This window comes from Coregonus lavaretus (genome assembly GCF_964263955.1).
Source record: "Coregonus lavaretus genome assembly, chromosome: 39".
Taxonomy (NCBI): Eukaryota; Metazoa; Chordata; class Actinopteri; order Salmoniformes; family Salmonidae; genus Coregonus; species Coregonus lavaretus.
The window spans coordinates 16,458,211-16,472,680 of record NC_140026.1 but is presented as its reverse complement, the minus strand read 5'-3'; the positions used below and the strand labels follow the sequence as shown (position 1 = coordinate 16,472,680).

The 14,470-nt window shown below is 42.3% G+C and overlaps 1 protein-coding gene across 1 annotated transcript in view; it reads left to right on the top strand.

Moving 5' to 3' along the window:
- Positions 1 to 14,470, top strand: part of LOC311112601 (adhesion G protein-coupled receptor L3-like) — a gene marked incomplete at its 5' end in the record, with an annotated part of 228,768 nt that overhangs the window by 113,923 nt on the left and 100,375 nt on the right. Inside the window, 2 exons of the mRNA XM_084155747.1 lie at positions 6,490 to 6,675; positions 11,749 to 11,787. Of these exons, the coding sequence (XP_084011873.1) occupies positions 6,490 to 6,675; positions 11,749 to 11,787 (225 nt within the window). The remainder of the gene's footprint in view (positions 1 to 6,489; positions 6,676 to 11,748; positions 11,788 to 14,470) is intronic.

Sequence of the window (14,470 nt, the reverse complement as noted above, 5' to 3'; positions counted from 1 at the left end):
TTCTTCATAATCCAATTCAAGATAAATGAAAGCCTAGAAACACATTGCACTATGAAATGAGACTCCTTTACATCATTAGGCCTCTCTGCTTGGCAGAGTTCTGCATTGTAATTTACAAGCCAAGAGACAAGAAACTCCCAAAGTACAAAGCGGTTGTTAGTTTGTGGGCAAATGGAGACTCTTCATTAGCAAATTAACAGACTCATCCGTGGCTTAAGAATATTTAATTGTTTCCCCCGGAAAATAAAAATAGGTACACTCTCCAACAAAGTGGCGTACACTTAGGCTGTACAACACTTAGTGTACACCCTAAGGGTTCGTGGTTGTGCTTTGAAAATATTAGTTTTCTTCCTCCAAGTCTAAAGATGGAGCTGCTACCCACAATACAACGAGAGAGAGAGGCATGAGGGATAGAAGCCTGAGAGAGAGAGAGGGGCTTGAGAGAGAGGCATGAGAGAGAGAGAGGCATGAGAGAGAGAGAGGCATGAGAGAGGCATGAGAGAGAGAGAGGGGCATGAGAGAGAGAGAGAGAGGCATGAGAGAGAGAGAGAGGGCATGAGAGAGAGAGAGAGAGAGAGGCATGATCGAGAGAGAGGCATGATCGAGAGAGAGGCATGATCGAGAGAGAGGCATGATCGAGAGAGAGGCATGATCGAGAGAGAGGCATGATCGAGAGAGAGGGGCATGTGAGAGAGAGAGGGGCATGTGAGAGAGAGAGAGAGAGAGAGAGAGAGAGAGAGAGAGAGAGATTTGACAAATTAGCCTCCTTGGCTAATCTAAAGAAACATAAGATAAAACTAAAAAGAATAGATCATGACAAATGGTTTGATAATGATTGCAAAAATCTAAGAAGGTCATTGAGAAATATATCTAATCAAAAACACAGAGACCCAGACAACAAAAACATACGCCTTCAATATGGGGAAACACTGAAGCAAAACAAACACACCCTAAGAACAAAAAAGGAACAGCACATTAGAAATCAGCTGGATGTGATTGAGGAATCCATAGAATCAAACCACTTCTGGGAGAATTGGAATAAATAAAACAAACCTCATCATGAGGAATTGGCTATCCAAAATGGGGATATGTGGAGAAATCACTTTGCAAACCTCTACAGCAATATAACAAAGAGCCCAGAACAAAAAGATATACAAGAAAAATTACAAATCCTTGAATCAGCAGTCAATGACTATCAGAATCCTGTGGATGCCCTAATTACATAAGAATAATTATTGGAAAAACGATGCACTCTCCAACCCAAAAAGGCCTGTAGTGCTCATGGTATTTTAAATGAAATTATCAAATATACAGACCACAAATTCAAATTGGCTATACTCAAACTCTTCAACATTATCCCCACTGCAAGTATTTTCCCCGATATTTGCAACCAAGGATTGATCACACCAATCTATAAAAATGGAGACAAATTTGACCCAAATAATTACAGAGGAATTTGCGTTAACAGCAACTTGGGGAAAATTCTCTGCAGTATCATAAATAGCAGACTACATCATTTCCTTGATGAACACAGCGTCCTGAGCAGAAGCCAAATTGGATTTAAAAACAATTATCATACAACAGACCACATTTACACCCTCCACACTCTAATTGACAAACAAGTAAACCAAAACAAAGGCAAAATCTACTCGTGTTTTGTTGACTTCAAGAAAGCATTTGATTCAATTTTGCACAAAGGACTTTTTTATAAACTAATAGAAAGTGGTATTGGAGGGAAAACATATGATGTTATTAAATCAATGTACACTAAAAACAAATGTGCGGTTAAAATCGGCAACAAGCAAACTGACTTCTTCTCTCAGGGATGTGGAGTGAAACAGGGCTGCCCAATAAGTCCAACACTATTTAACATCTACATTAATGAATTGGCAAAAACATTAGAAGAATCGGCAGCACCTGGTCTCACCCTATACAACACTGAAATCAAGTGTCTGCTGTACGCAGATGACCTGGTGCTACTGTCTCCCACTAAGGAGGGGTTACAGCAGCATCTAGATCATCTGCACAGATTCTTTCAGACCTGGGCCCTGACCGTTAATCTAAAAAAAACGAATATAATGATATTCCAAAAAAGGTCAGGAAATCAGGATGACAAAAATAAATTATATTTGGACACAGTTCTATTAGAACACACCACAAACTACACGTATCTAGGACTGAATATCAGCAACACAGGTAGCTTTCACATGGCTGTGAATGAGCTGAGAGACAAAGCAAGAACAGAATTCTATGCCATTAAAAGGAACATTAAAATCGAAATTCCAATTAGAATCTGGCTCAAAGTGTTCCAATCAGTTATAGAACCAATTGCTCTATATGGCAGCGAAGTATGGGGTCCGCTCTCTAATAATGAATTTACCAAATGGAACAAACATCCAATCGAAATACTGCATGCAGAGTATTGCAAGACTGTATTGCAAGTGCAAAGAAAAACTCAAAATAACGCATATAGAGCAGAATTTATCCAATACCCCCTTGTTATTCGAATAGAAAAAAGAGCCATCAAATTTTACAACCATCTAAAAACAAGTGACCCCAATACATTCCATCACACAGCTCAACTATGTCAAGAGATTAAACAAGTTCCCTCAGCCAGCTGGTTCTGAGGCTCAGTTCACTAACCCAAACCAACCCCATAGAGCCTCAAGACATCACTCAGGAAATCTGGCCCAACCAAATCATCACAAAGCAAAAATAAAAATATATCACCTATTGGAAAGACACCACAAACAATCAAAGTAAACTTCAATGCTATTTAGCTCTAAACAGACAGTACTATTAAAACCTACCCTAACCAGAAACCGTGGATAGATGGCAGCATTCACGCAAATCTGAAAGCGCGAACCACCGCATTCAACCATGGCAAGGTGACTGGGAATATGGCAGAATACAAACAGTGTAGCTACTCACTCCGCAAGGCAATTAAACTGGCAAAACATCAGTATAGAGACAAAGTGGAGTCGCAATTCAACGGCTCAGACACAAGACGTATGTGGCAGGGTCTACAGACAATCATGGACTACAAAAGGAAAACCAGCCACGTCGCCGACACCGACGTCTCGCTTCCAGACAAGCTAAACACCTTCTTCGCCCGCTTTGAGGATAACACAGTGCCACTGACGAGGCCCACTACCAAGGACTGTGGCCTCTCCTTCTCCATGGCCGACGTGATTAAGACATTTAAGCATGTTAACCCCAGCAAGGCTGCCGGCCCAGACGGCATTCCTAGCCGCGTCCTCAGAGCATGCGCAGACCAGCTGGCTGGTATGTTTATGGACATATTCAATCTCTCCCTTTCCCAGTCTGCTGTTCCCACATGCTTCAAGATGGCCACCATTGTTCCTGTACCCAAGAAAGCAAAGGTAACTGAACTAAATGACTATCGCCCTGTAGCACTCACCTCTGTCATCTTGAAGTGCTTTGAGAGACTAGTCAAGGATCATATCACCTCTACCTACCTGTCACCCTAGACCCACTTCAATTTGCTTACCGCCCCAATAGATCCACAGACGATGCAATCGCCATTACACTGCTCACTGCCCTATCCCATCTGGACAAGAGGAATACCTATGTAAGAATGCTGTTCATTGACTATAGCTCAGCATTCAACACCATAGTACCCTCCAAGCTCATCATTAAGCTCGAGGCCCTGGGTCTGAACCCCGCCCTGTGCAACTGGGTCCTGGACTTCCTGACGGGCCGCCCCCAGGTGGTGAAGGTAGGAAACAACATCTCCACCGCTGATCCTCAACACTGGGGCCCCACAAGGGTGCGTGCTCAGCCCCCTCCTGTACTCCCTGTTCACCCATGACTGCGTGGCCAAGCACGCCTCCAACTCAATCATCAAGTTTGCAGACGACACAACAGTAGTAGGCTTGATTACCAACAATGACAAGACCGCCTACAGGGAGGAGGTGAGGGCTCTGGGAGTGTGGTGCCAGGAAAGTAACCTCTCACTCAACATCAACAAAACAAAGGAGATGGATGTGGACTTCAGGAAACAGCAGAGGGTTCACCCCCCTATCCACATCAACAGGACCGCAGTGGAGAAGGTGGAAAGCTTCAAGTTCCTTGGCGTACACATCACTGACAAACTGAAATGGTTCACCCACGCAGACAGTGTGGTGAAGAAGGCGCAACAGAGCCTCTTCAACCTCAGGAGGCTGAAGAAATTCGGCTTAGCACCTAAAACCCTCACAAACATTTACAGATGCACAATTGAGAGCATTCTGTCGGGCTGTATCACCACCTGGTATGGCAACTGCACTGCCCACAACCGCAGGGCTCTCCAGAGGGTGGTGTGGTCTGCCGAACGCATTACCGGGGGCAAACTACCCGCCCTCCAAGACAGATACAGCACCCGATGTCACAGGAAGGCCAAAAAGATCATCAAGGACATCAACCACCCGAGCCACTGCCTGTTCACCCCGCTATCATCCAGAAGGCGAGGTCAGTACAGTTGCATCAAAACTGGGACCGAGAGAATGAAAAACGGCTTCTATCTCAAGGCCATCAGACAGTTAAATAGCCATCACTAGCACATTAGAGGCTGCTGCTGCCTATTGAAATCACTGGCCACTTTAAGAAATGGAACACTAGTCACTTTAATAATGTTTATATATCTTGCACTACTCATCTCATATGTATATACTGCATTCTATTCTATAATATTCTACTGTATCTTAGTCCATGCCGCTCTTTCATTGCTTGTCCATATATGTATATATTCTTAAATCCCATTTCTTACTAGTTTTGTGTGTATTGGGTATATGTTGTAAAATTGTTAGATATTACTTGTTAGATATTACTGCACTGTCGGCGCTAGAAGCACAAGCATTTCGCTACACCCGCTATAACATCTGCTAAACACGTGTATGTGACAAATACATTTTGATTTGATTTGACATGGTGGCAGACTATCTTACCACTGTGACCGATAGAAAACTGAGGAAAACACTGACTAGGTACAGACTCAGTGAGCGCAGTCTGGCTATAGAGACCGGTCGTCACAGGCAAACCTGGCTGCCCAGAGAGGACAGGCTGTGCTCACTCTGCTCCAGGGGAGAGGTAGAGACAGAGCTGCATTTCCTATTACACTGTGACAAATACTCAGACCTAAGAGAATCTTTCTTTCCCAAAATTATCATTCAGTACAAAGAATTTGAAACTATAAAATCTGATGAAAAATATATAATATTTATTGGGTGAAAAGCCAAAATGTGCGGTTTTGGCAGCCAAATATGTGTCCTCCTGCCACAACCTGGGGGATAGCCAGTGAAAGTGCAATGTAATGTCAATAATATTTCCCGTTTTGTTTTGGCTTTCATACCATGTAATTTGGCTTCTCAGTCATGTTGAGACTGGTCTACTACTATTGCTTTAATGTATTGTTATTCTCATTAATATTGTTGTAGTTGCTGTAACTGGTGATCCCATTTCCACTACTACTATTATTATTGCTGTTGGTCCCACCATATATGTTATATGTATACTTTGACAATGTAAATAATTGAGAGAGAGAGAGAGAGAGAGAGAGAGAGAGAGAGAGAATTGTGAAAAAAAGGAAGCAAACAAAACATATTTCATGCCTTAAGACTGCCAGAGTGAAATAGACTGGAATGATCGTTGCAGTTTTTTTTCCCCCCAGAAGACCTCGCCAAAGCACAGTCATGGCAATCACAGAAGCGCACAACACGTCTGACAAAATTAATTTCAAACAGGCGTAATCCTCCGTGTGTGACGTTCTCCCCCTATAGCTAGCAGCCTTTAGTTTCACGCTGCTGATAGACTATCAGGGGAGAAGTCTCTCGATAGTTGACTACATAATTGCTTCCTGATACTATATTGGCCCGGTGAGCATTCAATTGAAAATGTTCTCACCTATTAAATTCCAGGCAATAGTGGTTTAATCAGAGAATCTGCACACGCTAAACAACATTATTTTCTAACAGTTTGTATAATGCCATTTGTCATGTTTGAAATGTGTATGTTGAAAATAATTAGTTCAAGGCAGAGTATGTGTTTGGATAAAGGGAGACGGATAATTGTATGATTTTTTGGATTTTATTTTCTGATGTAATAGTGTATGACTGGAATTGATTTGATTCTAGCTACTTTAAGTAGAATGAAAGAGAGTCATTCAGTAACATTGGGTGAGATATTGAATACTCATATTAATGAACCAATCATATAACACACCGGACCATTTCTTTCCCTTGAGGACCCCATTATTAGCCAAATATTGATAATTCTGTGCAAAACCCCCAATTTAGACCAGCCCACTGGGCTCAAGTTTGACCAGCCCATCTGGTATTTGCCCTATCTGCCCTATGGCCAGTCCATTTCTGGTTACACTATAGCCACATAGCATGATAGTCAGTGGTTAATTGCATACGATGTGTGTGTCAATGAGTATGTCTGTATGCAATCACGCATGGTTAATTTATGTGTATGTTGTTGTTTTGCCAGCTCAAAGCCGGAGAGACTGCAGCCATCATTGCCAGGGAGCTGTCGGAGCAAACCAAGATTAACCTTCAGGCGGGGGACATCACCTACACAGTCAAGGCCATGGGTCAGCTTGTGGACCTACTTGACGTGCAGCTTAGGAACCTCACCCCTGGAGGCAAAGATAGCGCAGCCCGCAGCCTCAACAAGGTACGTGTCTGGGAAAAGCAATGACTGTGTGTTAATACTCATTACTGATTTGCTCTCCTCGTCTCCTTCCTTTGGTGACTAGTGATCTTGAGAGGAGAGAGCAACATAACCAGTGGGTTTTCCAACCTTTTGCCTTGGTTATCCAGATTGTTCAGATCAGTGGTCACCAAGGACACAGGATGAAGAAAGGAGGATATATACGAGAATGTTTTCATAGGCGAAGAATTAACTGACTTCATTCAACTTTTTCAGCCTGTAGTTAGCATGTGTTTCCTTCCTCCTCTGAAACTTGATTTTCTCACCAGCCTGACAAGGCCTTAATACCAGGCAAACCTGAACAGTAGTCAATGTTTTAATGATCTGCGCTCTGGCCCCAGCACTGTCATACCAAATGATATCCTGCATTATTTCTCACATCTAGCGGTCTGCTGCCGCTCAAGGAAAATTATCAACAACCAGCCAACACAGGGGGGATATTTTGAAGCCTCACCTTGTAGGCTGTAGTGCTTTATAACACCAAAGTCGGTTGTGGTGATGGCTAATTATACCAGCAGATGTGTGGATAGGATTATTCCAAAGTAGGTAGATTTTTAAAGAGGTTGTACAGATATGCCAGGCACGTCTGAAGTGGCGCTCATGCTGCGCTTGTTTCCTTCTAGACAGAGGAAATGTATTAAATATTGCTGTTTCCTAGACCCAGGAGTTCAGGAGATTTTTGGAGCCTCAAACTAATGCAATTATTCCCAAATTCACAGTTGGGTACACCTAGGGGCACTCGGGCAAGGTGAGCTAAAATAATACATTAATGTCTGCTGAAGCAACCAACGGAAAAGCAAACATTGGTAAAATTCAAAATGTCAGCCGTTAATTTGTTTGAGCAGCTTCACTTGTAGCGGAACACGAACAACTGTTTCCCAAAAGCTTTTCTTCACCGACTTTATTTTATTGCCGCATGCAGCCAGATGTCCCCATTTGAGATTTTAGTATTGTTCCCTCCATTGGAGAGCAGGAGGATGATAGCCAACGGGCTGAGGAGAAAAACCTGACGTCTTGCACTTGTGATCAGTTCATCTATGGCTTTTACGAGGTAGCCATCTTGAAAATAAAAAGTTATGAACAGGTCAAATTCAAATAATGTTTAGAGGATAGTAACCTTTTTATTTGTTGTTATAACATTGTCCTGAAACTGAATATATTTAAAACAAACAATAGCCTAGACTTACATCTTCTCTTACCTAGTACATCAAGGAACTGACAAATCTCCCCTAGCGCTCTCTCTATACTATTCAAGGTTGTCCTGTCTGCTCTGTCCTCCATCCTTAGCCCCTTTTAATCCCGGGTGACAGCCCCTAGCGCTGGTGCTCCCTCTCTCCTTCCCTTTCTCTCGCTTGCGCGTGTATTTACCTCTGAGTTCAATCATTTTGACACAATCTGCTAAGAGCTACCGGAATTAAAGATTCCTTTGATAGCAAGCGCAATGCCTCTCCGCCGTCAGACAAAGAGACGATTGAGTTGGCAAACGCCAAGATCCGTGCCACTTTCATGATCACAGGGCCATGTGAATTGCGCTAAAATGACCACTTCCAGGAAAATGGGCTGACTGTAATGCTAGAGTTCTCCTTAATAAGGAAGATGGCACTCATTGCAGACAATCAGGAGTACATTAGCATTCCCTCAAAGCTATGCGCTAATGCTAGGCTAGGCTAACAGATTAAGCCTCTGTTTACAGTGGGGGAAAAAAGTATTTAGTCAGCCACCAATTGTGCAAGTTCTCCCACTTAAAAAGATGAGAGAGGCCTGTACTTTTCATCATAGGTACACGTCAACTATGACAGACAAATTGAGATTTTTTTTCTCCAGAAAATCACATTGTAGGATTTTTCATGAATTTATTTGCAAATTATGGTGGAAAATAAGTATTTGGTCACCTACAAACAAGCAAGATTTCTGGCTCTCACAGACCTCTAACTTCTTCTTTAAGAGGCTCCTCTGTCCTCCACTCGTTACCTGTATTAATGGCACCTGTTTGAACTTGTTATCAGTATAAAAGACACCTGTCCACAACCTCAAACAGTCACACTCCAAACTCCACTATGGCCAAGACCAAAGAGCTGTCAAAGGACACCAGAAACAACATTGTAGACCTGCACCAGGCTGGGAAGACTGAATCTGCAATAGGTAAGCAGCTTGGTTTGAAGAAATCAACTGTGGGAGCAATTATTAGGAAATGGAAGACATACAAGACCACTGATAATCTCCCTCGATCTGGGGCTCCACGCAAGATCTCACCCCGTGGGGTCAAAATGATCACAAGAACGGTGAGCAAAAATCCCAGAACCACACGGGGGGACCTAGTGAATGACCTGCAGAGAGCTGGGACCAAAGTAACAAAGCCTACCATCAGTAACACACTACGCCGCCAGGGACTCAAATTCTGCAGTGCCAGACGTGTCCCCCTGCTTAAGCCAGTACATGTCCAGGCCCGTCTGAAGTTTGCTAGAGTGCATTTGGATGATCCAGAATGTCAGGTGTTGCTGTAGATTGGTGTGGTGTGGAATCAGGCGCAGGACGCAGAAGTTAAGTCCAACAAAGACTTTTAGTAGAGCACACAAAAATACAATCCAAACAGCCCGGAGGCGAGAAAAGCGCACACAGGCGTAAACAAACGAGCGCACAAAACATGTGCGAAAATCCTCTCCTAAAATAAACAAGGAGGAAAGCTACAAATAGCGCACCGAAACGGGTAGCGCAACAATTACACACAACACCTAAACTCACAACAAGGAACTAAATAGGGTGCTTAATGAGACATAACACAAAACAGGTGTGACAAACAGACAAAACCAATCAAACATGAAACATAGAACGGTGGCAGCTAGTACTCCGGAGACGACGACCGCCGAAACCTGCCCGAACAAGGAGGAGGGGCCGCCTCGGCCGAAACCGTGACACAGAAGAGGATTGGGAGAATGTCATATGGTCAGATGAAACCAAAATATAACTTTTTGGTAAAAACTCAACTCGTCGTGTTTGGAGGACAAAGAATGCTGAGTTGCATCCAAAGAACACCATACCTACTGTGAAGCATGGGGGTGGAAACATCATGCTTTGGGGCTGTTTTTCTGCAAAGGGACCAGGTCGACTGATCCGTGTAAAGGAAAGAATGAATGGGGCCATGTATCGTGAGATTTTGAGTGAAAACCTCCTTCCATCAGCAAGGGCATTGAAGATGAAATGTGGCTGGGTCTTTCAGCATGACAATGATCCCAAACACACCACCCGGGCAACGAAGGAGTGGCTTCGTAAGAAGCATTTCAAGGTCCTGGAGTGGCCTAGCCAGTCTCCAGATCTCAACCCCATAGAAAATCTTTGGAGGGAGTTGAAAGTCTGTGTTGCCCAGCGACAGCCCCAAAACATCACTGCTCTAGAGGAGATCTGCATGGAGGAATGGGCCAAAATACCAGCAACAGTGTGTGAAAACCTTGTGAAGACTTACAGAAAACGTTTGACCTGTGTCATTGCCAACAAAGGGTATATAACAAAGTATTGAGAAACTTTTGTTATTGACCAAATACTTATTTTCCACCATAATTTGCAAATAAATTCATTAAAAATCCTACAATGTGATTTTCTGGATTTTTTTTTCTCATTTTGTCTGTCATAGTTGACGTGTACCTATGATGAAAATTACAGGCCTCTCTCATCTTTTTAAGTGGGAGGACTTGCACAATTGGTGGCTGACTAAATACTTTTTTCCACCACTGTATATATTCTGTTCCCAGCCCAATGTTACATGCTAGGATAGGCTAACAGAATAGGTCTCTGTTTATATCTAGTCTGCTCCTACTCCAGGCAACTAGCTAACTTCCTTTATTTCAGATTGCATAATTCCTATTGGGAACACATGAGCAGTTATGTAGCCTAGCCAGCTGTTAGTTCTCCAGTGCTACTTCGAAATCTCGACCTACTGGATTGACCCGCTAACATCAGTCTCAGGTATGCTACATTTCAGGTTTAGCCCTATTCCTGCAAGGTTTTCAGGTGAAATAGTTCCTATTTAGTTCCTTTCTCTCCACTTACCCGCAGGAACAAGCGATAACCTTGAAACTCCAACTTGAAAGCAGAACTATGTCTCAGCCCCAATCCCCAATTGGACTTTGTGTCTCGTTTCAGCGCTAATTAAGACTATGATTCTTTGTGATGTTTTCTATGAGAGGGAATAATTAATGTACATTCCGTTTTTCACACAGTTTATATAAAATGAGAAAGTCTTAATTATCCGAAGTCGAGAGGTGACATTTTGTTCAGCGTTTTTGACACAACTGTACTAGTTGTTCAGGCTCTGGTCTTGTCCCATCTTGATTATTGTCCGGTAATATGGTCAAGTGCAGCAAAGAAGACCTAGCAAAGCTGCAGCTGGCTCAAAACAGAGCAGCATACCCTTAACTGCACATACTGTACAAAACTAACATCAACAACATACATGCCAGTATTTCCTGGTTGAGGGTTGACTAGAGATTAACTGCTTCTCTGCTAGTTTTTATGAGGTATTACTGTAATAAAATTCCAGATTGTCTGCATGATCAAATAACATTAAGCTCAAACACCCATACACTGTACATACCACACAAGACATGCCACCAGGGGTCTCTTCACAGTCCCCAAGTTTAAAACGAATTCACGGCAACACACAGTATCATACAGAGCCATGATCGCATGGAACTACATTCCATCTTCAATTACTCAAGCAAACAGCAAAATTACCTTATTTGTTTTTGTTGTATTGTTTGTATTATTATTATATTTATTTGTTGTATTGTTTATGTCGTTGTATTTTAAATTTGTGTGACTGTCCTTGTCTATGTGTATCCGTGTTTTGTTACTTTTTTTTTGTGGACCCCAGGAAGAGTAGCTACTGCCTCTGCAAAAGCTAATGAGGATCCAAATAAACAAATCAAATAAACAAATAAAAATGATATATTTATTTTCTCTCCATCCACACTTTAAACCATGCTAATGGAACTTGTCTGTGTCTAACTTTTGCTAACTGTTACATTCTTTGGTGGTTTGCAGCTGCAGAAAAGAGAGCGCTCATGTAGGATTTACGTGCAGGTATTTTGACTCTTGTCTTTCACCCAGCATCCTCCTACCCAACCCATCCACCATTTTTCTGTTTTGGTGTAAGCATGATTGTGACTTGTTGCCCCACCATGTCATGCTTTCTGCTAATGATATTCCTGGCTTTGGAGGCATTTGTTGCTCAATGTTGGGTCTGCCAAGTTAACTTTGACATCGTAAAATGTTAGATAAAAATGTGGAGCCATTTATAACACATAGTTAGGCTATGTTTTAGTGTGGATGCAACTATTGCTAGTTACCATTTTGATCCATGGGTCAAATTTTTGTGTCCTCACTTTGTCTTACCCACATCCTGATGTCCTAATTCTAACGACAACCCCCAACCTTGCAACCAATTCACCACTCCTTCCCAGCATGCTTTGCTGTTAATGCTGTTTTTATACCCCTGTGTTGGTGTTGTGATGGCTTTTGAAACAACACTCCAAAGAAGAAACTATATATATACACTACCGTTCAAAAGTTTGGGGTCACTTAGAAATGTACTTGTTTTCGAAAGAAAAGCTATTTTTTTGTCCATTAAAATAACATCAAATTGATCAGAAATACAGCGTAGACATTGTTAATGTTGTAAATGGCTACTGTAGCTGGAAACTGCAGATTTTTTATGGAATATCTACATAGGCGTACAGAGGCCCATTATCAGCAACCATCAGTCCTGTGTTCCAATGGCACGTTGTGTTTGCTAATCCAAGTTTGAGATATGGCTTTTTCTTTGCAACTTATTTGTTTCAGGCCATTTTGAGCCTGTAATTGAACCCACAATTGCTGATGCTCCAGATACTCAACGAGTCTTAAGAAGGCCAGTTGTATTGATTCTTTAATCAGCACAACAGTTTTCAGCTGTGCTAACATAATTGCAAAAGGGTTTTCTAATGATCAGTTAGCCTTTTAAAATGATAAACTTGGATTAGCAAACACAACGTGCCATTGGAACACAGGACTGATGGTTGCTGATAATGGGCCTCTGTACGCCTATGTAGATATTCCATTAAATATCAGCCGTTTCCAGCTACAATAGCCATTTACAACATTAACAATGTCTACACTGTATTTCTGATCAATTTGATGTTATTTTAATGGACAAAAAAATTGCTTTTCTAAGTGACCCCAAACTTTTGAATGGTAGTGTATGTAATGCATACTATGTGATAAGAACATTGGTTGGTCATGGTTGGATAGGTTATGATCTGGATATGCAAGTTAAACAAGATATCAGGTTTTTGCTTGAAGGAAATGTCAAGCATGGTTTCTCTGCTGGAGATACCAATAAGACATCTACACACACATTTTTTTTTAAGGCTCTTAGAAGATATAAAGATTAACCGTCTATAATCATCTATAGTCATCTACTGCAATATACTTGCTCACAACACCAGAGATGTACTCACACTACCACAATCACATTTTTATGTAATGATAGCATATACTCACAGCTGTGAAATTACTGTTACATTGTAATAACCTTCACTGGTTATGCAGTCGCTCAAAGCTACCATCAAGTTAGTTCACTCTTAAGAGTTTCCATAGGACATCCAGGCATTTAAATCCGCCGCCGACTTCCACGGTCAAGAGCTAAAAGTGATCTCATTAAACCGGAGTCAAAACCCACCCTCCACCAGAACTCCCCTGACAGGCAAGACTCATAGGGGGGAGGGGGGTGTTATGACTCTTCCTGATGCATTATGCATGTGTCCCCCAATTTGTAGGGCCTCCGCAGCTATTTCTTGAGCTCCAGTGTGGAGTTGATATCCCGGCTTGTCAGTAAAATTACACAAAAATGGGTTCTGCCTTGAAAAGAGCAGCCAGATGAGTTGACATGCATGCACACTTCCCACCGCAGATGGTTCCTATAGCTTACAGATGCTATATGTATCTGTGGTAGTATCACATCTGTCAGGCGACATGCATTGGTTGTTTCAAATCCTCTGAGGTGTGCCTGAAGTCACTTCAATATATAATGGCGGTTTGATTGTGCATTTTCCAGCGGATGAAATGTGTGTGCCTTTGCGTGACACAGCGTATGTATAAGTGTGTGTGTGTGTGTACGCATTTGTATCAGTTGGCATTTGCTTATTGTTTTATATGCACTGACTAAGAAATCAATTCTTTATAGATGAAACTGTGGGTCAGTGTGTGTACACATGTTCATGTGCACACTAGTATCTACATGTTTGTGTGTGTGCATTTACATGCGCGTGTGTGTATGTGCACAACTGTTGAACCGTGCACTGGCGGAGACACGATACCTTCCATGAGCCTGACCGTGTCAAACAAAAGGGGAAGGAATCTCGCTCGATGAACTGGAATAATGGAACAACATCTGCCAGTCTTCAGTAAACACATACGTTGATTGTGCGGCGCTATGGCTTTGAGGGACTTTCATTGATTAAGAAAATTGGGCAGTGTTTTCTCCAACCAGGCCCCTGGTGGTCGTCATAAGGGGTATAGTGAAGGCATACAAAACAAACCAAGGTAGATGCCTCTCTCTGCAGCACATGCCTGTACAGACAGAGATGTACGCATGCACGCACACACACAGACACACACACAGACACACACCCTCTGTTTTGGAACCAGGCTGAGCACACCATGCGCAATCATCGTTTTCAATAAGGTAAAGGCATTATGTTAAATGCTCAGCCAGACTTTTCAGGGT